At 39.4% G+C, this 25,237-nt stretch overlaps 2 protein-coding genes and 5 non-coding genes across 11 annotated transcripts; all 7 read left to right on the top strand.

Moving 5' to 3' along the window:
* The first annotated feature begins 741 nt into the window (after window positions 1–741).
* On the top strand, window positions 742–12,783 carry LOC103713708 (uncharacterized). 5 transcript variants are annotated; one of them, XM_088710289.2, is made up of 7 exons: window positions 742–1,188; window positions 4,963–8,484; window positions 8,600–8,855; window positions 9,569–9,778; window positions 9,854–10,520; window positions 10,629–10,738; window positions 12,277–12,783. In XM_088710289.2, the coding sequence occupies exons 2-7, from the start codon at window positions 8,311–8,313 to the stop codon at window positions 12,486–12,488; spliced, it is 1,629 nt and encodes a 542-aa protein (XP_088566415.1). In that variant the 5' UTR covers window positions 742–1,188; window positions 4,963–8,310; the 3' UTR covers window positions 12,489–12,783. The 5 variants fall into 5 exon arrangements, with proteins under 5 accessions (XP_088566415.1, XP_088566414.1, XP_008798942.2 ...); XM_088710288.1 differs by having other exon boundaries at window positions 745–1,188; window positions 4,949–8,484; XM_008800720.4 differs by having other exon boundaries at window positions 833–8,484; window positions 12,277–12,336; window positions 12,429–12,783.
* On the top strand, window positions 2,287–2,379 carry LOC113463154 (small nucleolar RNA snoR26). Its single transcript, XR_003386900.1, has one exon. It is a non-coding gene; the product is annotated as a small nucleolar RNA snoR26 (small nucleolar RNA).
* Window positions 2,427–2,516, top strand: LOC113463156 (small nucleolar RNA snoR27). Its single transcript, XR_003386902.1, has one exon. It is a non-coding gene; the product is annotated as a small nucleolar RNA snoR27 (small nucleolar RNA).
* On the top strand, window positions 2,672–2,761 carry LOC113463157 (small nucleolar RNA snoR27). Its single transcript, XR_003386903.1, has one exon. It is a non-coding gene; the product is annotated as a small nucleolar RNA snoR27 (small nucleolar RNA).
* On the top strand, window positions 3,165–3,254 carry LOC113463155 (small nucleolar RNA snoR27). Its single transcript, XR_003386901.1, has one exon. It is a non-coding gene; the product is annotated as a small nucleolar RNA snoR27 (small nucleolar RNA).
* Window positions 3,403–3,491, top strand: LOC113463153 (small nucleolar RNA snoR27). The gene has a single exon (XR_003386899.1). It is a non-coding gene; the product is annotated as a small nucleolar RNA snoR27 (small nucleolar RNA).
* Window positions 12,784–15,558: 2,775 nt separating the features above from the next.
* Window positions 15,559–17,318, top strand: LOC103713707 (PAR1 protein). The gene is made up of 3 exons (XM_008800719.6): window positions 15,559–15,749; window positions 15,860–16,186; window positions 16,953–17,318. The coding sequence occupies exons 1-3, from the start codon at window positions 15,671–15,673 to the stop codon at window positions 17,123–17,125; spliced, it is 579 nt and encodes a 192-aa protein (XP_008798941.1). The 5' UTR covers window positions 15,559–15,670; the 3' UTR covers window positions 17,126–17,318.
* Window positions 17,319–25,237: the final 7,919 nt, after the last annotated feature.

Here is a 25,237-nt window from a genome sequence, read left to right as displayed (position 1 = left end):
ATGAAACTTAAATTCTGTCACACTGCCCCTGCTTATCTCGACAAACGTTCGATCCAATGAACTTTTTTCTTTCTGGTTCTCTCATGCGGCAAACTTGACGTGATTGAAATATTAGCTTTGAAAGGAAATAGTAAGAAACCAACATAAGTAGGCCACATCATGCCTTGCGAGTGATAACATAAAAATTATAAATCTAGATGAGAAAGACAAACGTAAGAACCATACAATTATCAGTTTATACATGTACAAGGGTTAAAATATACACCTAATCTCGACTTGGTGATACATAGAAAATGGCATGTTAAATAGACTCGAGCGTGGAGCGAGCACAAGTTCAGACTAGGAGAAGAGTCTATTGCTTACACACGTGCGGAACGCTATTCATGCACTTGTCGGCGCAATTAACGGTGCTCCATGAATGGCCCATTCAAACTCCATACATTTGTGCACTAGCATGGCAGTGCTCTTGATCACTCGCACACTTCAGGCTTCTATCCTTCTCGCTCACAGCCAATTATCCCTGCGCGTCCAAGAGCATCAGGTTGGGCTGGACGATACGCCATCTTATCTCGTCCTAGGCGGGGCAACCGGAAACCTAGTTAGTTCCAGGCGGACGCCCCGAACCCGGTATCATCAATACCGTGATTGAAGGGCAGAAGACAGAGTCTTCGATGGGCCCTCGATTTTTAAAGCCCGTGCAAAGCCTCGCACCGCCGTCAGTTCTCCGTCGCGGCAGGATGGATCATGTCACGGACTCATGGTTCTCTACCCGCACTTCCGTTAAGAAGGCGTTAGGGTACTTCCGTTCAGAAGGCGTTAGGGTTAACTCCACCCACAAACAAGTTAAAGGGCACGGGACGGATCACTCCGCACCTCGCCTTCTGGACAAGCCACCGCCGCTCCGACGGCCGCTGGCTTTATTCTCTCACACCACCGGCTCTCTCCCCACCTCTCCTTCTCTCCCATCTCCTCTCCCTCTGGCTTCCACTATTCCTCCATTCTCGCACCCAAACAAAAGATGGTTTTGGTTCTTTCTCGCGGCCATCCACCATAGCGACGGCTCTGGAGCCCATCCCCAAACCATAGCCCGATTTCTCCTCTCGCATCCGGTTTAGGTTTTAGGCGTCACTTCCTCACGAGCCAGCTGCGAATCAGGCCCCTTTCTTGCCAAAACCCTAAGTATTTCAGGTATGGATATCTGATACTATTTGATTTCAAATGCGGCTTTAAATGGTGGGTGTTTCGATCGTTCTTGATGAGGAATTTGGGGTTCTTTTCCTTCCTTTTTTTTCCATCAGTTTTCTTTTTCTTTTTTTCACGCTAATCGTTTCATTGCTATGCCAAATCGGCCGTGCGGATTGGATATCTTGAGTCTGTGTTATGTTAGGATTTCGAGACCTTGGTTTTGGAATCTCTTCATGCTCTGGTGGCTTATTGCTGGGTTATTGCTTATCTACCGGAATCTTGAACTCTGGATTTTAAATGAATCCATGGATGTTGTTTATTTCGATATGGGTTTGCATTTCTGATAGCTTCACCTTATCAGTTGATTGTATATTTGTATCCGGGGCATGCTGATGAAACAAGTGATGGTCCATTAGAATTATCTATATACTGGAATCTTGAACCCTAGATTGACATGGAAAGGGATGTCATTATCTTTTTCCTTGCATTTTGCTTTTTCTCTATTTGCGATGATCGATACAATGAACTGATAGATTGTTGTTTGTCCTGATATGATTTTGCTTTTGTGACTTTATCTTGTCAATGCCAACAAGGCTAGCGCATACAGGGACAGTATCATATTATTTGTGCACTTTGCTTCGCCACCATATGTGATCTTTCTTCTCGCTGCATTTGCCATCCATTATTAAAACAAGTGAAAAAAGATGGTCATGCCTTGTCTTCTAGCGATTAATTGCCAGGAACAACATGTTCATATTAATTAGTATAGCGTTGTGGTTAGCAATGTAGTCTTTTGTTAGCATTCACAAGCTTTTGCATCAAGGAATACCTCTTTAACCTTCCAAGGATTTATTGCAAGATATATTTTAGGTATGTTTTGCACTGTTTAGTTAGATTATTGTTTTCTTTGTGGATTGTTGGAGTGGAGTTTTATTTTTATTTCATCTCCAATTATTCATAACACTCCTTAGTGAGATAGGTTGTTGTTTACCTTGTCCTTTCTTTCATGATTTTTTTGATATGTTGCTTGATTGTCCTTTTTTGTTCATTTTTGGTAGTTGTCGGTTTTCTCCTTTTTTTTTCATTTTTTTTGTTTATCTGTCAGCATCAATGATGTTTAACCTCTTATAGTTATCCTTGCACTTTGATTGCCAGTGAAGAAATTTATGGGGGAAATCATTGACTGAGATGCTTCTTTTATTTTTAATTTTCTTTTTTTTTTGTTGTGTGTGTGTTGTATCTCTGGATCAATGATGCATCCATAATCTGTGTTATCTTTCTGTAACTCCTTTGAAGGATTTGAAGATGATACTTATCTTCTGAGATCTGGTAAAATAGATTGTAGTATTCTGCCAGGGTTTTTATTTTAAGCATTCTGGAGCATACTTATGGATAACAAGAGAATTTGTGGTTTGTTTCTCTGGCCAAGTTACAAGTCCGGAAGGTTCCATTTTTCAGTCCTGATATTGCTCAGTTTATTTTATCAATGGGATCAATGATGTGTCTGTATTCTGCATTATCTTCCTGTAACTTCGATGAAGGAATTGAAGATGACACTGATCTACTGAGATCGGGTGAATCAATGTAAGGATGCTGGTCTATTCTAGAGCTTCATGCATTTGTTTTTCTTCCAAGTACAGTCCGTTTAGAATACTTCATTCTTTTCAATCTTGCTTTTCTTCTCCCTTAATTTTTGCTTATTTTCAGTAATCCTTTTGTTCTCTTCATTTTGCTTTTTCACCTGAATATTTAATCTTTGGATACATCTGTCCTTTCTTTTCATGATTTTTTTTGGATATGTTATGTTGCTCATTTGTCCTTTTCTGTTCTTTTTTGTAGTTATTTTTCTCTTTTTTCAATTTTTTTGTTTGTTTGTCAGCATTATCCTTGCACTTTGATTGCCGGTGAAGAAATTTTGGGGGAAATCATTGACTGAGATGCTTCTTTTATTTTTAATTTTGTTTCTCTTCTGCTGTATCTCCGGATCAATGATGCAACCATAATCTGCGTTATCTTTCTGTAACTCCTTTGGAGGATTTGAAGATGATACTTATCTACTGAGATCTGGTAAAATAGCTTTATTGTTTTCTGCAAGGATATTATTCTAAACATTCTGAAGCATATTTATGAATAACAAGAAAAATTGGGGTTTGTTTCTCATGCCAATTTCAAGTCCTAAAAGTCTCATTCTTTTTCAGTTTATTTTTTTTATTTTATATTGGGTGGATGATGTGTCTGTAGTCTGCGTTATCTTTCTGTAACTTTGTTGAAGGAATTGAAGATGACACTGATTACTGAGATCTGGGAGACTACGTAAGCATGTTGTTCCCTTCTAGAGGTTCATTCATTTTTGTTATTCTTCCAAGTGCAATCCTTTGAGAATTCTAATGCTTCTGAATCTTTTTTTCTTCCCTTCTGTTTTTTTACATATTCCTAGTAAAGTAGTAATCATTTTGTTGACTTCACTTTTCTAGTTTCTAGCTTGCATTTTGATTCAGTATTAGAGTTTCTTTTCTACTATACGATAACTTGATTTATTTTTATTTGTTTCAGACCAACTCTGCAGTTACCTATGATTCGTATTAAACATATTTGTGTAATTGTATGAAAATATGCTTATGCAACCACCGCCTGTTTATTTTACAGTAATATGTAGTAACTAAGAATCTAAGAATTCCTAATATGAATGGAGTGATGATTCTCAATATTGGCTTTAAAACTTTAATTAATTTTTGAGCTGGCAATTGACCAGTTGCAGTGTTAGCCACATCAAGTGTGTTTTTAGTGTATTGTTTAAACATATCACTTCAGGCGCATGGTTTGCCCCTTTGCCTAGAGCAAATTAGAGCGGAGGTGGTTTTAGGACTAAAGTCTTATCAAGATATAGTCATACTTTTGACCAATGAAAAATGATAACTGACTTGATTAAATCAAGATTTTGCTTTGTGATATCTGTTCATTATCATTAGGAATCCCAAGCAAAATTCTTGATCTTTTAGTTGAGTTTGTAGTCAGAAGTTCTCGGTTGGGTGGATTAGTGAAAGAACAGGAGAAGTCCTCAGTCCTAGGGTGACATGCTAATGGGCCAATATTCGTGAGCTACTTACCTACCTTTTGAGATAATAATTGTAGGTTTATATTGACTAAAAAATGCCAAAAATACAAGTAAGATTCCTATTTCAAAGTTTTTCTTCCTGCCAACATATGTAACAACAGAGTGATGCGCCCTGTTTGATGTGCTTAAACTAGCCAACTCTGAACATTAGGTTCTTTTACCATCCTATTTGCCTGCTTGCCAAGTCTCATGATTAGTATGACACTTAATCACCAGTTGTGTGGTTTAGTGTCAGGTCATTAGCTGGTCGCAGAAAGCTGCTTGATCATCCTATGATGCCATCTCATCCTTTTTATGCTTGTTGGCCATTCCCCTTTTGATGGGGAAATGATCAATTAATTGATCAATATTGTCCTGTCTCCAGCTTCAGTGCATCATCAGAATTTCAAATCATCCAAATAGGAGCTTCTGTCTATTTTCAAGATTATGCTCTCTGGCTTGTGTAATTTGCCCTCTGTTAAAAGCCCTAATTACGGCCTTTTTGGGTACATCTAGGTAAATGGATTTTTTCTTTATTATTGTTTTGCTTCTTTCTATTTTTCATTTCTTTGCTTCAGCATTTTCTGCTAGCGCAGATCTTTAAATTCTTTGAATGAAACAATGATGTTAGGAACAGAACATGTATTAACTGTTTATGGTGATTGCTAGCTGACCCGCTGCAGGACGACCTAAAGCGCATTATTGCCACCGTGCCGTGGAGCTTGTTAAGTTTGGCATGATAAGAAGTAAATGCAACGGGTACACTAATCAGTAAGATTGATGAAGTTGCAATTAATGCAAAAGTAGCTAATTGGAAGGCAACAATAGTCATGTTTGTAATCCTTCAAGCTACCAACAAATGAACTATACTATTTGACTTCTCTTTTGGTATGGCCTACTCTCAGCCGTATCGGCGAGCTGTTCAATAGACCTATTCACGGCCACCCACTCCGCCAGCTCAAACCTAAAACCTCTTAGGTGGGTTTGGGTCAAGGATTTAGGCCCAACAGGCAAGGCCAGGCTTTCAATAGGCCTGCGAATTAAACATCTGAGTGCTGGCTTCGGCCTCGTGATCAAAGCCCTAGCCTAACCCAGCCCGAGTTTTTATATATATATATTTATTATTTTTTATATATTTGATGCAGACTTAATTGATAATTATTGTTGATATCAGATTGTTGGCGATATTGAAGTTTTTCATATTTGATATTTTTAAAAGTATTTTAAAGTACTCGTTTAGTATTTCTTTGAAAAAAATTAAAAACGTCCATGACCGCACGACCCAGTTGAAAGCCTGACTAAGAACCGGTATTGGACTTGGAAGGAACGCCCCCAGTTCGGTCCGGACCTAGAATAAGTTATCTTGAACATTAACAAATCCTGCACTAAGCCTTATTCAGCCATTTGTCTTCCTTAGTGCACTCTAATCCATCTTGAGTCTACCCTTGTGTACTACCTTCTATCTTCTCGTCCTCTCCCTTGTATCTTCTCTTTTGTACGTACTCTCTTATTAATAAATTGGGGAAAGTTTCTTACTTCCTCCTTCTCTATTCAAAGAAAAAAAAAAAACACCACTCGTCGCCTGCTCACGGTAAAAAAAAAATTCATACTGTCATATTCATTGTCATATTATTCCTGCAGCTTAAAATGTCGACACTACAGGATAATGACCAGCAGACAGACGTATTGAATAAAAAAAAAAAAAATCATACAAATCCTTGAGCTCGAGCTGAAGGCCAATGCAGCGCTTGATAGATTTGAGGTAATAAAATGATTCACAAAATGAACAGATCCTGTTGATTATTGGTTCATCTCCGTAAGCAGAGGCATAACAAGGGTTTCTTTTAGTTCCAGTTAGACTATAGAAATCAGGACAAAATGGGCGGAAAAAGGCCCCGGATAAATCGATTTTTGCATTTACTATGAAATGTTTCATAGCAAACTGTACTCCAATCAAAAAGCGGAAAAATTTGTAAATGGTGACTAATCAGCGCATTAAATTAACAATCTAGTGGAGAAGGAAAAAAACAATAAATGGTTTAAGAAATATACCAACCAAGGTGAGGATATCAATGTAGTGAATTATACAAAGTTCTTCAATTTGGAAAGGATGCACATGCTACCATGAGTATCGTATTCCATCACAATTGAAATCTGAACTTGCAGACACAAGGACTTCCACTTCATACATCAAGAGAGAATGCCAATATAACTGTCTGATATCTTGATGGAAACCATAGCATTTGAGGAAATTTGCCGCAAAAAAAGGCTACATTTTCCGTCAGATTCCAAAACATAAACTTCAAAGTTGGATGAAGACACCTCCAAGCCTCTCTACTTGTTTGCACTCTCTACACCCTTCTCCCCCACAGCCAGTTCAATCTTTTGTTATCCAACCTCGACTGGATGTAGAGGTTACTCTACCGGAGCAACCGGACGCCGGGCAATGAGGGTATACCGCACAAAACATCACAAAGAATGTCACCAAGCCCCCACAAGCAGCAGCAAACACCATTGCCATGAAACCCCGCCAAGGATAAGTCCTCCTCGGATGAACTGGATGGCTCTCACGAGCTTGCACAAAGAAAGCTTCAGGATCCAGAGGTTCAGAATGCATCAGAGACGGAGGTCCATGTTTAACAGCAAAGCTCCACGAGTAGACGCTGCTGGCCTGAGTAGAGTTTCCACTCCAAGGGCCGATGCCCACAAGCTTCTCCTCCCTCCGCAACACACTGGACAAATCAATTGGGTAGGAAATCGGTGGATTCCACGGCTTTGAAGCGCTTAATCTTGCTCGGCCTCACTTCTAATCTCTTCGAAACACCATCACAATCGATCCAAGAGTGCAACTTTTCTCTCCTCAATACCAGTCGGACAACGGGAAGGTTGCTTTGATTTGCTTTGAGAAAGAAATATGATTTGCTTTGAGAAAGAAATATGAGGTGGGCTCCTTATTTTGCTGCATTATCTCTAACATCATTAAAAAAAGAAATTCAAAAATATTATTGTTATTATTTTTACTTTAGTGGAGTTGTTAGTCTCGTGATTAAAAAAAAAATGTGGTATCCTTTTTTTTCATTAATTTCGAAATATTTTTTTACCGGTACATTTTATATAGCCAGGTGTCAAGTGATATAAACCAAGTAAATTAATCATTTAATAAGTTAACATATATTTTTAGATAAATCAATATATAATTTTTAAAATATTATGTTCATCAATATACAATATATAATTATATAATAATAATTGTCGATTGCCTAATATATATTGTAAGTTTTTTTGATACATATCTATCAACGATCTAATATATATATATATCTAAACAAATTGATATACAGTAGAGCATGATGTTCATCAGTACATAGCCGATGGCCAAATAATATACATATAGCAAGTGAGTCATTCGGCAACTTAACACGCATCTTCATAAGAAAAAAAAGAAAAAAAAAAGAAATAAGGAAAGAATGGAAGGAGGAAAACTTTACAAAGTTTTACGGATGTATGGGAAGAAGTTTGACTACGAAAAAGAGAAGAAAAAAAAAAAAGTAGATTTTTTTATTTTTTTATTTTAATTACGAGATGGAAACACTGAATTAGTAAAAAGTGTTCTCTCTGAATATAGCTCAGTTTTTTATATTGAGGCGCATGCTGCCGGAGATGCGGCGGAAAAATAAAAAAACCGCTTCATAGCATTTTCCCTCGAGAATTTTCGTCCCAAGCGTATGCTGCCGCCGTCAGGCCCCGCGTGCCAATGGGAATTGGGGACGGGGGAACGTCCCGCCTCTACTTTATGGAAGGTTCATGGAAGGCAGCAACACGTCCCTCCGTCTTTCACCATTTTTTTTGGCCCGAAATATTCAAAATCTCCCGCTTGTTTTTACCTCCTCTTCTCTCCATCTCCTGTCGCCCCTGCGTGCCTATAATAAACTAAAACCGACGCTGTCGGCGTGGGTCCATCTCCCGTCCCTTCATCAATCCTTCTCCTCTTCCGCCTCTTCCGCTTCTCCTACTCTGGCTGCCGTGCCCTGATGGCGAAGCAGCACAAAGCCAAGAAGCCAGAGAATCTGGGGAAGGGGAAGGTCACTCCCGTCCAGATCGCGTTCATCGTGGACCGCTACCTCGCCGACAGCAACTACACCAACACCCTCTCCGCCTTCCGAGCCGAAGCCTCCGATCTCTTCTCCAAAACCAGGGGCAAAGAGGTAATGGCCCCCGACCCAATCTCTTCCCTAGATCTTATCTTTTTATTTCTCTTCGCTTCTTGCGTTAGAGTGTCTACTAGATATCCCTCAGATTGCGAGGAATTGAAATGGGCAGGTGCCGAAAGGGTTGTTGGGGTTGGGGGAGATATTGGACGAGTATATAAGCTTGAAGGAGCAGAGGGTGATGGTGGATCAGGCGAAGCGGAGGGTCGAGATGGCGTTGCAGGGCATGCAAGACGTGATCCGGGCCTACCACGCTGCTGGGAATCCCGCTCTTCCGCCTTCACCCCCTCTCCTTCCTCCTCAGTTCGTGGCAACACCAATGGCGCCGGTTCTTCCTGCCCCATTCCCTACTAACGTGTCTCCTCCAGGTACGATCTGTTCTACATCGTCGATCATTGCGTATTAATTTATAGTCTAAACGCTCGTTCTTCCTTTGTAGCATGGGCTTGCTTCTCTTCCATGCCATGCAACTGTTTGTTGTCTTGTTTTAATTGAAAAAAAACCCCACTTACTGGTACAATTTGTACAGATTCAGAAAAGGAATCGGTTAGGAAGCCAAAATACTATTGCAAGGGTCAGTCCGAGTATTGGAACATTTAAACCTCTTATTACTCTAGGTTGATTAAAATAATTAAAATGGCATATCGAAGTTTAGTGTCAGATTTCTTTGATCTGGGATATTGATTATTATCCTTCCGAGATAAAAGCTTTGCATGTTGAAGTTGTATCTCTCTTTGTACTGGAGTTGCTTTGGTTGTCTTTGTTCTTTTGCTGGCATATCTTTATTCACTAATCCTTTTGATGTCACATCAGATCAGATTTAGGGGCAGGATAATTTGTTCATTGGATTCGGGATAACAAGTTTTCACCATAAATTGGATTCATCTCCGCATCTGCTAGCTAGCATTATCATACCAGTTAAATGCCATTAAATTAATGTTCGTCACACTTAATTGATACAAAGGAAATAGAAATTGGAAAAAATAAACTGTTATTGTTGTTTATTTGAATTGCTATTCTTTTGTAAAAACGTGCTATTTGTGATTCTGAATGGACAAGGCTCTTTATGCTACATCTGCAGGTCATGCTGCAATCAGAACCTCTGTTGAGAATAATGCACAAACACCCATTATGCTTCCACATAAAGTAACAGAACTTAACAATGGTATAACTCCAATACCTAACTCTTCATCTGTTAACAAGAGGAAGGCTTCAATGTCTGATTCGAAGGTTCCTTCAGCTCCAAAGAAGCCACATACTGAATCACCCACGGAGTCATCCATATTAGAAGGTAATACTTGTTCTCGTAAGCAAATGTAAATATCCACTATGATGTCCCTTCTTACCCTTCTTTGACTTCATTCAGATAATGTGCTGACCTCGGATGCAGCATGCACCTATAGCCGTCATGAAACACAAAAATCAGCTGTTCAGTCAACATCCAATCACCCAATGATTAAATCTCCAGTTCAAGGGTGTTCTATTGCAAAAAGCTTATTCGATCAATTATCTGATTCTCAAACCAATTCTTCTCCTAAAACCCCTCCACAAGCACTTCCTACGCAAGCTGACAAATTAGCTAAGCCAGCAGGAACTCCATCCTTTCAAAAGACCAATGCTGCCACCTCCCAGCAAATAGCTTCATCCAGTTGCTTCTTAGTTGCTTCTGACACTATCATAGTCAGCCCTGTCAAAGGTATGAGTTATTATGATGTTGAGAGGAGCTACCATATTACTGCACCCTACAAATCAAGTCCAGAGAAGCTTAGCAAAAGAGAACATGTAAAAGGGAAGCTGGATTTTGATGAGCCTGATGTACATGTGCCGATGAGTTCAGAAAAGGCATCTGTCGGTGACAGTTCTACCTCTTCAAATGAAGCTGAGGCAGCAGGAAGCTTTGACTTTGATCTTCCAGATTTTGATATGTTAGATCGTGATTTCTCCTTCTCTGAACTTCTAGCTGACATTGATATTGACTTTGAAGAAATTCCATCTTGCCAGCCAGCCTCCACCCTTGCAGATTCAATTCCAGGGTACAGTTTCTCTGAACTTTTTATATATTCGCTTGAAATGCACCTTCCTCATGTATTATTTTTGCATTGCCCTATGCTCTCTAACTAGTGTTGACTCTATTGATACAGGCCAGAGAACAATGTAAACTGTGAATTTTTCAAAAGAAATCAAACATTACCTGATTCTAGTCTGACAACATTAAGTGGTGCTCTTTCAGAGAAGGAAATGAATATTCAAGGTAACGAAACATCTATTTTATCACAAGCTTTCATATTTTTACAGTTAGCGCTAGTAAAATGCTCGCCTTGTTACTCTAGAACACACCTATTTTACCCCTTGTCTTCTGACAAAATAATCGATGCATGCTTTGCCATGCAATTATCTGTTACACCAATAAAAGTTATGTATATTTTTTTGTGCTTCTTGCCCACCATCTTCATTTGTTAGGATCTGTTCTTTTATATCTAAAAACTTTTTATTTCAAATTTTCCCCATATATTTACAATCATTCTCTTGAACCCCAATTTCGCCCGACTAAATCTTAAACTCCTAAGATAACTTTTTGAAAACAAAACATTAGTCCTTAAGGCAAGCTTCTGTAGTATGGGACTGCTTCTAGTAGCTACTCTCTTTGCAACATTAATGTGAAAAATGATATCCGGTTGGTTGCTTACTGTTGCCTTTCTTCTTTATTTATCTTTTCCTTTCTTGAATGCCCCATGAACTCTCATGTAGCACCATCTGAGGTGCAATATTCTCCTTATGATCTAGCTCGCCTTTTACCTAAGAAAACTACACTTCCAACCTCACTTCATTCATGCTGCTCACAGTGAGAAACAGTGTCCACTGTAAATGCCTAAAATAACTATTACAGTGGCAATGATGATTATGCAATGCTACCATCATATTGTTTCTCTCCATATTATTGTGTCACATCTTAATCGATTCCTTATTAGCATTATTCTGAAATGCTAACTTTACCCAAATTCTCATATAACTTAAAAATCTTCAATCAAGCTTCAAACAAAATAGTACCTAGAGTGTAAAATCTTCAATCAAGGATTAAGTAATTTGATTAATTTTTTTTGAAAAAAGGTAAGCTACAATCATTTTAGAATAACGTTTTGTAACTCAATTGTAGTCTTTGCTTTGTTTTTGCTCAAAATATCTTTTTAACTTTGATAGCCTAATTTGAGTTATCCTGTACTATATAATATCCCTATTTCACCATTCTGAACCATAAGCGGTTCATGAAAAACTCTTCTTTTCGTTGCACAAATTTCCGGAACCCCCCTTTCAGTCAAGGCTTTTGCACATCATGGCAGTGATAATCTCGATGTTTGACTAACCATGCGTTCCATTCCTGATGTCACAACTGGCCTTTCAACTGCTGCTTTGATGCTTTGATGATTAACCACACATTTATGCTTGATTAAATTAGTTCATTGTGTAGCCCATGGTTAGTAGCTTAGTGATTCATTAATACATTTCCAGTTTTGAGCGTTGTTTCAAGTTTGTTTCATTGCTCTTTTGAAGGGAAAGGAATTTGAAGCTACATCTTAATTAACACATGGAACTTTCCTTTCATGATAAATTTTTTTGATGATCTTGTAATGTGTATCTTTGCATCTTTGACAAATTATTCTTTTGCATGATCTTTGGATGAAAGACCATTTATTTCTTGCTTGCTTGAAAACCTCTCTTTTCATTTGCTTTTGAAGTAAAATTTTGTACTTAAAACTCTTAGCTCTGGTCTATTGCTTTCTATGTCAACAGGTCCTGATACTGTAACCTCATTAAGATCTATAACAAAGCGCATCAGAATTGTAAGTCCTGGTAAGTTGGTATGTCTAACTCTCTCTGAATTTATGTTCATTCTTGGAGTTGCCATGATCACTCGGTGTCTTTTTGGTATGAATTATTTGCAGTTAAAACCAGGAGAAATTGTTTATTGGAACAAAACCACTCATCAGCAAAAGCTTAGCTAGTCTTTATCTGACAGTGTAGCTGACTTGCGTGTTCTAAAAGTTTTAGTGATGAGAGATGATACTTCATTTTCTATCACATTTGTTTTGCCATCAAGGCATTGATTTAGCCTTCTGTATTTATAGTCTGTCTTTCATCCCTTCTCTTTTGAACCCATGTCTAGGCTGTGTATTGTGCTTTTTTATTTAAGGGCTTTTAAAATTTGTTGACTTAGATTCATTTTTTTGAATCTATCAATGTACACATGCTCCCTTGAGATTTATTGCCATTGCAATTGATGGAAATCATTGGTGGTCACCCAGATTCTTTTTTTTTTTTTTTTTTTTTTTTGGAATTTGAGTGTGCACATGGTCCCTTGATATTTATTGCCATTGCAATTGATGTAAATCATTGTTCAATGTGAATATAACGTTCATGTTTCCGGAAAAGGAGCAGGAATATTATCAGAGGCTCTTCACTTACAGTTTAACAAGAATGGAGAACTAATTGAGTCATTATAGTGAATAATTCGTACTCTTGCAACAATGTTCAAATGTGACAGGAGTAAGAAATTGTTAATTTGGTGCAAAGACTTCTTAGAATCTACAGATTCAAATGCATAATTTTCAAATGCCTCTCGGAATTGTGTTGTGTAAATAGAGAACTTCTCCACCTTCAGTTCTTCCATACTTCCAATGAATAGAAAACTCTGTGATGAATCAGTGAAGTTAATAACCAAGAAAATGATGAACAAAAAATAAGTGTAAAATGAAATAACATGAGTCCTAATAAACTCAGGCTCACCTCTTGGGTTCTGTATCAAAATAGAAAGGATTTACCCCTTAGGGTTTGATGTTGATGATTTCTGGTGGCCGTCAGATCCGTTGCCACCAGCCTGCATGATGTAGCTCATCAGGGTGCATTCGTAGAGGAGCCTCTTTTTCCCCATTCTTGCTCTGCCTGCCCTGCAGTACTTGTATATCCTACTGTATAGCTGCGTGTGGTGGAAGTCGCCCACCACTAGGTGTCAAAACGAACCGACCAGCTAGAGCTTAGCTTGGGTTTCGCTTTAGAGAAGCTCAAATCAAGCTTGGCTTGAAGTTAAACGAGCCGAATCTAATGATACGATTGTTCTAGTTTTGTATGCCTACCAGACCCTGCTCTTCTAGACTCTAGCAACTTTGAAAGCAGTAAGAATCTATTAAAGCCAAAGCTTTATTAACTATCACATGTACTGCACAAAAGAAAAAGTAACCAGATCGTCATTCCTATTGGTGTGCAGGAGAAAGGTATCGTTCAACTGAGCGGACAACCTCGATCGTTAACCTCCCAGTGCTAGCACTTTCAACTACAGTGACTGAAAATAACTCATGTTTCTTGGTCATCCTCAACTTGGGTTATTCCGATCTTCTTCTTGATCTCGACCTTCAACAAAGTAAATGATCTCATGACCTTGGTATTGGCCAATGTGCTATTCAAGTCAGTCCTATTCTGGCCGATTCGGTCTAAAAGTAACGTCAATAATTATTGAAGGTGTTACAATTATAGTCTCGGCAACGGTCGATCCAGCTCGACCATAGCACAAGATCAATGTAATTAACATCGTGGATATATCGCGAGCAGTTTTTACCATGCAATTATTGTGCCCTCTGATGGATAAAACAACGTATATTCACCCTTGTCTTTATCAAGTAGAGACCAGGAGATCCTCAAGCAATTTCCGTCTTTCTCTCGAGCATTTTTCCATTCTTATTTTTTTTCTTACTGTTGCTCTAGATCTTTACTAGCTTAAGTATCGAAGAGTCCTTCGTCGGACACCTTCTGGCAAGTAGACTTCTTTGCAAGTCGTGCTCGTCTTTCAAATTCATGGCGTAGAATTCTAAGCATTCTTGGTGGACTTAGCTTTTTATCTCGGTTCTGATCAACCTCAATTTACCTTGGGCGAAGACTGACATCAAATTTTAACAGTAACATGTTGGCGCTAGAGAAAAGACCTCAGATCTATACTTAGAAAAAGAGAGAGACGGACCTTAGTTTCTAGCAACCACAGATTCTATTAAACCTTACCTGAGTTCATGCGTCAAATGGGATGGAAATTTTCTCAGCACCACGCAGCGATCCACATCCAAGCTTTCTGATTACAAGGTAATGGGAGTAACACCCAGGACCAATACAAAAATAATTTTTAAAAAAACCTCTCTTTTAACAGAAGCCAGACGGTATGGGCTCGTAACCGGTGGTTTACCGGCTAGCGTCCAATCAGCTTGGCCTTGGGGCTCCAAAAGTTGGACGAACGTTTGGCCGATCAATCCAAATCTGCGTTCCAGGTTAAGAAAGCCAAATTTGGCACCACGATGACTAGTGTCGATGTCATATCGATGAATAATTGTAGTTGGACGTCGATTAGCGTAGCATAATTCCAAGTCGCTTAAATGCTTGCACCGCGTCACTTGCCAGCGCAACAAAAGTAAGGGGCCCACGAACCACGTTTGAGTGACCACCAAGCCACGCGGCCGACGAGATGAGTCTCCAACCTCCATTTCTCATCTTCTACACTTGCCCACCAAGGGCCAGTTGGCTTCCATCAGAACCGTCGCACCGATGGGTCCCCCCAAATGAGACGACCATCCGGTGGGTGGTTGCTTTGGGCGCAACAAAGACTTGGGAACGAAGCACCCGCCGAAGGAAATCGGAAGGAAGATTCATGACACTTTGAACGCTTCAGCCCCTTCCAGAATTCTGAAGTTTCCGAACCTTCTCACCACGCGGTCCAAGAAAGTTTTAAAAGCAAATAGGCAGTCAATCAAACGCGGGCTCCAGACTCGTAATGAAGCGGGCATGCATGAGGCGGCGGCCAACGACCTGGCTTCACTCCCATCAGCAGTCAGCCATTCCATCCGACGCGTGTCCGACAGGTGAATAGATCCAGTCCTGTTCTCCATTTGCTGCCGATGCCGTGCCAACCAAAACCGCGGTAATAATAAGAGAATGAAATAAAAATAGAACGTCAACTTTAACGACAGAGGTGGCTTACCGTCGAGAGTCGAAACAGTCGTCGGAGCCTTGGCCCTATATAAATCCCAAGCCTTTCCCTACCCCTTGCCATTCTCTCATCATTACAAACCTTCTTCATTTCCACCACCCACGTACATTACGATATCAGGTTCCTCCTAGAACCCAAAAGAGGAACAACAAAGAGAACTCCATGGCTTCATCGTTTCATTCCAAGATGATGGCCTTCTCCCTTCTTCTCTCCCTGTTCCTCCGCATCCCATCCACCTCAGGTACATGCTGTGAAAATTCCAACACGTGCATATCATTCTCTATGCTTTCTTTTCTCTCTTTGGATGGCAAAGCAAACCGATACTAATAGATGCCTATGCGATTGCTGCAGCGGGAGTGACATGCGAGGATTTGCCGCAGGACCTGTGCGCGTTTGCGATATCGTCGTCGTCGAAGAGGTGCGTGCTGGAGAGCACCCAGCACAGCGGGCGGCCGACCGAGTACCAGTGCCGGACGTCGGAGGTGGTGGTGGCGCGGATGTCCAATTGGATCGAGACCGACGAATGCGTGAAAGCGTGCGGCGTGGACCGTAACTCCGTCGGGATCTCGTCCGACTCGCTCCTCGAGCCGCAGTTCACCGAGAAACTCTGCTCTCCGGCGTGCCACGAGAACTGCCCCAACATCATCGATCTCTACTTCAACCTCGCCGCCGGCGAAGGTAAGATAACCAAAAAAAAAAAAAAGAGGCAATAACATATTTGACGTATCGGTTATATTTCTCAAACTTATCGGCATAAATTTTCGTTATATTTACGTAGGTCACAACGGTAAACGAGCGTAATAGAAAAGATAACTTAGAAATAAAAAGAAGGGTGGAAAAAGCAAAGGGATCGACCTTTTACCTTTTTCACCTTTATTTCCTTGTCCGACTCCCCATCCGACTTGCGAATCAAGAAAACCGATTCAGAGATGAACCCAGCGTCCGCGAATCAGGACCTATCGGCTTAGACTTGGGTTGAAGGAAATCAAACCTGAAAAACTTTGATTATTTACACGACAGTCTTTTAGAAACAAAGTTGGTATCCAGCGGGTTTGCTTCTAAATAATTTAGTTTCAGGATCTGAATATGTCTTGATCTGAACAGAGACATTTTGACCGTTTTAGACCTCGTAATTGTTGGGCTCCCATTCGGGCTTCAGCGGCGAATTTGTAGAAGCTCAATAGGCTAAGGTTTCTAGAAAATGGATGTGGGGCCTATATTGGACTGTACTGCCAAGGCTTGGGCCAAACTTAAATTACGCCTGTAGGTCAACATTTATATATGACTATTGACTGGTAGCTTAGGTCAGTCAAGAATATATATATATATATATATATATATATATATATATATATATATATATATATATATATATATATGAATAGAAATTGGAAATAAGGCAACAAGTAGTGTTTGACGCTATGGTGATACTAATTTGTAACAGGTGTGCTCCTGCCTGAATTGTGCGAGGCTCGGCGGGTGAATCCTCATCGGTCGATGATGACGATTCTCAGCTCTGGTGTCGCAGCAGGCCCCGCTGCCGGTGGAGGGGATGTGAGTAAATTGGATGTAGCAGCTGCACCAGCTTCCATGGCTTCACCCCCTGCTTCAGCTTGATTTCATTTCTTTTATTTCATACATAGATTATGTGTTCTGGAGAGAAAAAAAAAACCCTACAGATTACCTGGGATTCTTTGTTTACTCCGTATATACGAGTTTGTATACATTCTTGAGGTTTTATTAGTTGTTCAAATGATGGTGTTTTAGTTTGTTGATGAGATAATAATAAGCACTTACAGTCTTCACACAATATGCCCCTAATATGTGTTTGGTTTGATATCATGTCTGCTATCCTGCCTTAAAACGAAGCCCTCTTGGTCAGGGTTATGGCTAAAGTTTCTTTTCTTTTCTTTTTTTTGATATATGGTTAAAGATTATTATGGCAAGATTTTGGCCAACGTTTGCATTGTTATCGCGATTTTTTTGTTTGTGGCGGCTTTAAAACTCGGCTTTTTAACAGCCTGGAACCAAAACAAAACAAAACAAAAGATAAGAACAAGGACCGGAAAAGGAAAAATCTTGTCGGGTGCCTGACATGATTCCGTGGGCATCTCCATAACCACGAGTATATATACTACCGGCTTACAACATAGAGTGAATGTTCTCGTGTGATACTTCGTAGGACAGGATTCGTGTTATAAATACTAGCCTTGGTTCAAATTGGAAGGCCTGACGAGGTCCCATAGCCCATAGGTGCTGGGTTCCTTTCTCGTACACAAATAAATAATCGTGACAGACTTGACTACACAGATATAACAAAAGACTTGTTTCAAGAATAACAAGCTAAAATGGACTTTGAGACTGAAATTTAAGAGATGTGACCTGAGATGCTCCGGTAATCAAGATTGCATTTGGTCGTAAATCTTGAAGGGATAAGAAAAGAAATTTATCCAGAAAACTTTGGAGGGGTTCTTTCACGTTAGGAGGAATTTGTGCATTTAGTTTAAGTTTTAAAAGAATAGTATATGCATTCTTCGTCATGAGTTAGATTTCTTCACAAGAACGGAGTTGTCCTCCTATATTTATAGAGTCAAAAAGAGCAAAAATATAATTGAAGGGATAATTTTTCCCTCTTTATTCCATCAAATTGGCGGAGTATAATGCTACTCTCTCTCACCTGCTTATCTCTTATCTAGGTATAAAGCTATTCCGCTAGCCAAAAAACAGTAGCTGGCAGTACAAATTAATTAAAGGGCCTTACTTCGTGGCTATCAACTATAAAATACTACTCGAGCCTTTCTTGGTGATGGTTCTTTCACCGGAGGAGAAAAAAAATACCATGCGTGGGGTTGAATAGACTCTCCACAAGCCAGATGCCCATTCCGAGTCTGAGGTTGCTTGTGTTTGCATGGTACCATCCCTTGTGACTTAAGGCAAGAGGTGTGGTTCGATTCTACGGGGCATCGACCCTCAAGATTCTGGTCTCCGTCACTTGGCATCCTAATACAATAAGCATTGGGCTCGATTTGCCTGAGGAATTGGGCTTCGGCCCAAGTTGGAGGGAGGAGGGGAGGGTCACAAGAGAGGCGTCGGGCTCTACAATAGAAATAAAAATGAGTGTTTTTCATTCCAGCCATTTCTATCTTAATTCCAGGAGATCTGAGAATGTATGGGAATGTCTCAATCCCTCAAAATCTAATTTCTAATCTCCTCTAGCATTCAAATTCCATAACAATTTCGATTCTGGTCATGAACTAAATGCGCCTTAGATTGCTTAACATCATTGTCCGAGGGAGGGTTTCAACTCAGCACCACAATCAGCACTCATGTTACACACTTCAACATACGGGCTTCCATCTCTCTATCCCTCAGCAGATTAGATTAATATTTTAATTCGCCATAACATAAAATGGATTGGAACGGAATTTCTAGGTGCCTACATGAAGCTAATCTGGTACGTTGCTGATCTTTAAGCTGTACCAATCTCTGGAAGTTCATGGCCCCGAGAGAAATTTTGTACAGATGACCAGAATCCCGTGACTTGACTCTAAATTCTCAGCGGTGGTGGATATAAGATGTTCATTAAAGAAAGGATGCATATTCTGCTGAAACCGAATAGGCCAAAAGATCGTTTAAAATCTCAAATCCGTACATAAAATGAGCTGCTGGAAAATTGTATCCAGGAGGGTCAGGTCATACTGCGAGTGGATAGCTAGGCTAGGCTTCAAACGGTGGCGATGGTTGCTCGATCAGTTAGCTTAGCAGTCGTGTGCTCAAAACTTCATCTGAAACGCCAAATTAATTACATATATGGTTGGTTGTCACAAATGCATGCACCCGGCCTTCACCAGACTAAAGCAGCAGTGCATGTCATGATAAATACTGGATGATTCCTTGTTGAATACCGATCGACCTAATCCATTTTTCACCTTTAACTAAAAGAAGAAAGAAGTTCTACTTCTAGGATGAGTGTGTAAACAAACAATTAGGTCCCACATACCACAGGCTCAATCTCGACATTTGTCTATTAAAAATAAAACAAAAATAAACAAAGTAAAAAATGACAAGAAAACGATGACTAGTGCGAATCTTATTCTGCATCATGAAACTAATTAAATTAAGTTGTCAATGAATAAAGCAATTAAGGTCTCAAAACAGGAATTACAAGGCATTGATATGATGTCAACTGAAATATGGGCTCGTTTGTTCATGAGAATCTTTATGAAAAAAATTATCCTTTTGAATTATAGATCAAAAATTTTCCGTGACTGAATGACTCTCAGGTACTCTAGATAATTGCGTCTTAAAAATTTGTCATGATATTCCATCAAAAAAAAAAAAGAAGAAAAAAAAAGGAAGAAAACTTGTCATGATAGAAGCATATCAGTAGATTGAGACTTACAGCCAAATTTGTGGTCACGCTCATCACTTTTTCAAACATTTCTCTTCTAGCTATCCGCCATGATGTAGCATGGGGCTTTCCACCAAATGGACCTTTTAAGGCTGCCTCTCAAGAAGCATGAAGGAAATGAAGAATTAGAAGGCGTCCTGATCTTTTCTTTTCATTTTCCTCCTGCAGAAAATATGCATTAAACAAGATAAGAAGAATAAAATATTGCATCTGCATACTTCTCTGAAAAGCGAAATAATAAACAGTCAGGTTTCTCTTCTTCCAACGGAATCTGAGATCCATCTCTTCATTTTCTGCAGCACAAGCAACAAAGCAAGTAATCAGAATTATGCAGCAAGAACTCAAAGAATGTACAGAATGATGTCTGCTAGCGAGAATGGGTACGCAGAGGACTGTAGCGAAGCTGACTACTTTGACCAAGGGCTTTCTTCACCTTCCTCGGAATAACATGATGATTAATGGACAGAAGCAGAAAGGAGGAGGAGGAGGAGGAACGCAATAGGAAATGCCAGATGCCGGTTCCAGAAATGGCGAGAGGAGGTATCCAAAAGGATCGCATGATCCGAGTTCCACTGTCTCAACAAAATGCTTGTAAAGAACGGATCAATGCGATCCCTTTGGATGCTTCCTCTTGCCACAGATGCTCCAATCAACGCAACAAGATTTTCTTTCTCCAACCTCCTGAGTAAACCTGGAAACAAACCACAAACCGTGGGGAGGTGTTCTGCAAGAGCACTTAAATCCTAAGGAAGGACCCACCTCCCACTTGCAATCAAAAAAAAATCTTAAGGGAGGAAGACATCTTTTAAACTCTCCCTCTCCCTCTCCCTCTCCCTCTCGAGTTTATACAGTGGAAGATACTTGACATGATGCAAATTTACCATTATAGCCTCTCAAGTGGGGAGAAACCTAGTGCTATGTTCCTAAGGAAGATCGAGAATTTGCGGTCAACATACATTGATTGACTTTCTTCAGCTATTATGTTCTGCAGAAATCTAGCCTACTTTTATTGTATTTTACAAAAAATCTTATCAACTTTTTTTAGCTAAAAACATCTGTGTTCAGATAAGCTACTTAATCTTCATCTTAAACTTTAGAATAATCTTGCAACATTGACGCCGCACATTGAGAGACGTTGATCTATTCTTTAGAAAAAAGATGAGTCACATCAAGATAAAGAGCTTATATAGTTGCACACTGAAGATATAAAAATTCTTCAAATCACTTATGAGATTGTTCAGCTTGTTGAATAGTTTAACAGATCTACTTACAGACCACTATCTCTTATAAAAAAATTTTATTGCTCTTTTGTGTTTTTATTTTTTACAAATTTTTTATAAATAATTTCTATAAACTTCTTCTTTTTTAATAAAGGCCGGATGGCTTTGCCTCCTTCTTCATCAAAAAAATAAAATAAAATAAAATATTGACAGTCATATTTAGTATGGTTTAGTTAGCGTCATATTTTCCACAAGAGAGTCACAACAAGAAGGTTTTCTCTTTCATTTGGTCACAAGAGTATAAAACTTTGGCTCATGTAAATTAAATTAAAGATGCAACCAAAAGTCCGACGGAGTGCAAAGTAACTGAAATTGATGTTAGTGTCTTTGGTAAATAAGATTGTGCACCCATTAGAATCATGCCTGGGAGATCTCACGTTCCACTTCAATCATTTTGCCATTCATGTGATTCCCCTTGGCTACTACTTGCATACCCACTCTTTTTCTTGCTACGATTCTAATAGAGTTGATAGACTATGGTCCTATAGCTATGACCAGCTAGCTAGAGTTGAGACACATGGTGCATATTAGCCTTTTCAGATGACAACCCCTAAGAGGGCAACAAGCAGGTGCACTAAGAGGGCAATAATGTAAACTACCCTTCACAACCTGTACCCATGTGAGACTGTTCTCTGATGGTGCACCTTTTTTAAAGACGCTAATAGGCAAGCCTGTTTACTCACAGTTAAAATATGGCACACCCTGACTCTACCACATCTATGTTTCATAGATCATCAAGCTATATATGTTTCTCTTCATGTTCTTATTGTATATATGTTTAATAAGTTAGAGAGCGTAGTCAAAATTTAAACGCATGGTATCGAAATTTTGAGCCAGCCATAGAAAATGCACTAAACAATTCAGAGAACATAAGAATACCGTTTGTTGCACATTATTAACTCTTTGAGTGCGCCTTTCTTCTTCTTCTTCTTTCTTTCTCTCTTTCTTTTTTCTTGTGGGGGTCACCATCATCAAAGCAATGCCTTTTTCTAAGACAGGTTGCAGATCTCTCGAATGATTTGAATGTTGCGAGGAAAATGAAGACCATTGTAGGTACCACACCACATCAAATAACTGAGATGGGAAGCTTCACTGTTTTACAGATTGGAAACTTTTAGGACGTATATTTCTTTCTTTGTTTCAGTTCCTAAATTTAACCGGGACATTAAAGTGAAATAAAGGGCCGTGGCCTAGTTGTCGGAGGTGATTTGAAATGGAGGATTCATGGTACACTTGTTTGGCCCATCACAAGAACACATCACTAGGGTTTTGTTCCCTCCTTTATTGGACACAAGTGCTGGCTTTAACCCCCTTTTGTCACCCAACTATAGTAACACTAGGGCTCACTGGATGGATCCTGCTGCATATTGTCCCCCACCATTGAAATCGTCTTCCGTTAACATACAAGCATTGCTCGACCCCATCATACCTCTACAGCTATGTCTCTCCATATGGGGGGAAGGATCTTTCCATGGGTCACCCCATTTAGTGCCAGGAACACCAACCCGGCCCACTTCCCATGCCACATGTTATGCATCAAGTTTTTGTCCTTGAATATGTTTCTAAGATGACCATCGGATGGCAGATGGCACTTCCAAATGCCTGCCCATTAATGGCTTTTTTTTTTTCGTTTCTTACTCAGTATGCAAGATCAAAACCAAACCAGCGAAGTATCGATCGAGTAATCATCGCATTCACTAAGAAGACAGCTTCCGGTCTATCATTTCTTCGATGATTCTGTTTTTGGTGCGGAGATTCAGATGTTCGTCTTAAAACTCGAATCTCTTGAACCAGTGTGGCCTCCATGATGCCACTGAGAACACTTGCAAGACAATTAAAGATGATGCAGAAAACAAAATTAAGTATGCTGCCTTTTGTGTGGTCCAATCTCTTGACCCATTTCTTCCACTCACTGAGGCGTGGTCCCCAGGAGCACTCGTATGGCTGCAGCGGCTGCAAACTTGCGTCCAGGTTGACTTGAGGCGTCCCCTCCCTTACTGTTTCGAGACCTAGCTTCTTTCATTGCAAATGATGCCACGGGAGTTTGGGTTACCTTCTCATCATCTTCCGAGCGTAGAGCATGTTTCCATCCAGTTATAAGCATATAATAAGAACACCTTTAACACTATTCTACAAATTTTGTTGTTTCAAGGAAAAAAAAGAACTTGTGAGCACATTTGTGGGCATATGTTTAGTCCCACTTTAGGTAGATTTTGAATATTTATACGGGGCAAGAAAACTAAATAATATCATCGCCTAGCCTTTTTGGATGAGATCATAAATTGTTACAAATAGTACCAAGGCAGATCCAACCCATGGTCCATATGGACTAAGAGATGCTGTTGCACAGGCCCATCAGGGCTGATCACGGGCAGATCGTGCTTAAAGTATATCATATGACAAATATGAACAAAAGTGTCTAGGAATTAAGTAATGCTGACTAGAAGAAGCCTTGCATCCCGCGCTTGGTTCGCATGTATGCGCTCATGCTCTTCCTTTTTCTTGTTGTTTAATCATGGGCTGGTTCGGTATCATTCTTTGTTGTTAAGTTCTATTTTCTAAAACCTTTGTACATGCTGACAGGTATGCTAGATTTGGTGTATATATGTGCTTAATTGGCTGGATAGCTACTGCATTCCTTTGGGACATCCCAATAGTTTACTCTTCTTATTCGTCTATGCCTTTCTACTTGGGTGACAAATTATTCAGAATCATTAAAGTGCAAGAACCCAAATCAAGAATTTCTTTTGTCTTTCCACTAAAGTAGCTAGTGAAATAGTCCTATTTAATTTACGATTAACAAGGGACCACCAATGGACCTTTTTCCTTCAACTAATCTACTGAACTCATCCAAATGTTGAGCAGAGATTTGGAGCACCAAAGAACAAGGAGGGGAGAGAAAACATTCTTTTGCTCATCATTGTTCTAGTGATGCTGATCAGAAGATCTACATGATCTAATAAAATTCTCCCAAAAGCTACAACTTTAACTCCATCTCTCACTAATAATTGAATCATGTAATATTGGTTAAACTAAGTTAAAATAGTTTCTACAAGATCAGAGGCCATTGAGTTGCCAGCAACGGTCAGTTCAGTTTGTTGGCACATCTCTTCTAAGGGCCTGCCCTTGGAGGTGGTTCAGGGTTCAAACCTGGATATTACTCAAAAATATACACTGTTTGGTTTCCTTTCAAGAGCAAATTTGGTGTTTCCTTTGGTGCACATTATTGAGTTTATTAATTTAAGCTTCCTCTTGTAAGCTTCAAACATAGAAACATTTATTTTTTCCACTCTTCTAAGGAAAGAAAGATTCATGAGTTCCTTAAGGTCCCACAAGGCAATGTGTACTTGATATTTGTTCTGCCTCGAGATGGTGGCTGTGCTTATAGATTTGGCACAACTTGGGAAGGATGGTTTTGCACACGCTATTTATGTGCTCTAGCAATCTGACAGTAAGTGCCCACTACTGATAACATGCCGAGAGAGAAGCCGCTGATCTTGATACAAAATCCTATAAATTTATATGGATGCTGCTCAGATTCATAGTTTTACATTGAGCAAATGGTATGTTTATAACTTCTATCATTGATTACCCGCAGCTTGATCTGCTAATGTTCAGTTACATTCTTGTATATTAACATAGGAAGAGAAATTAAAGACAACTTAACAATGGTCTTTTATATCTTGATGTCATTGTTTTGTCCTTTCATTTATAGAAATCAAACTTTTCTTCAAGCACACTTCAGAGAAGTATATAGGAGTTTTTATGTTCTTATAAATTTGAGTAGCTAACTATGGTATTATAGAAATATTCTATTAGCATATGTATGAAGCTGGCTGCTTCCTGACAGCTTAAATTGTATCTTTCACAAATTAGGTACAAGCCAATTTACCACATTATTAGAAATTCTTGCAGCGGTGCACAACATACTCTTAGTAGATTCACGAGTTTTATACATGTTAAACCAAAGTACGCCGTCTTGATATTAAATTTCATACTGGTGACCGTGTTACTATATTAGTACGCTCACCCATATAA

The sequence above is a fragment of the Phoenix dactylifera genome, chromosome 14 (genome assembly GCF_051530095.1).
Source record: "Phoenix dactylifera cultivar Ajwa chromosome 14, Ajwa_hap1_PhDact_Kaust_v1.1, whole genome shotgun sequence".
NCBI lineage: Eukaryota > Viridiplantae > Streptophyta > Magnoliopsida > Arecales > Arecaceae > Phoenix > Phoenix dactylifera.
This window is presented reverse-complemented; position numbering and strand designations above follow the sequence as displayed.

Bases quoted from the DNA above. Each gene is read 5' to 3' on its own strand.
- LOC103713708 (XM_088710289.2), top strand. From the start codon at position 8,311: ATGGCGAAGCAGCACAAAGCCAAGAAGCCAGAGAATCTGGGGAAGGGG. The intron at 8,485-8,599 runs GTAATGGCCCCC...TGAAATGGGCAG, and splicing joins CCAAAACCAGGGGCAAAGAG to GTGCCGAAAGGGTTGTTGGG. The intron at 10,521-10,628 runs GTACAGTTTCTC...CTATTGATACAG, and splicing joins CTTGCAGATTCAATTCCAGG to GCCAGAGAACAATGTAAACT.
- LOC103713707 (XM_008800719.6), top strand. From the start codon at position 15,671: ATGGCTTCATCGTTTCATTCCAAGATGATGGCCTTCTCCCTTCTTCTC. The intron at 15,750-15,859 runs GTACATGCTGTG...CGATTGCTGCAG, and splicing joins CCGCATCCCATCCACCTCAG to CGGGAGTGACATGCGAGGAT. The intron at 16,187-16,952 runs GTAAGATAACCA...AATTTGTAACAG, and splicing joins CAACCTCGCCGCCGGCGAAG to GTGTGCTCCTGCCTGAATTG.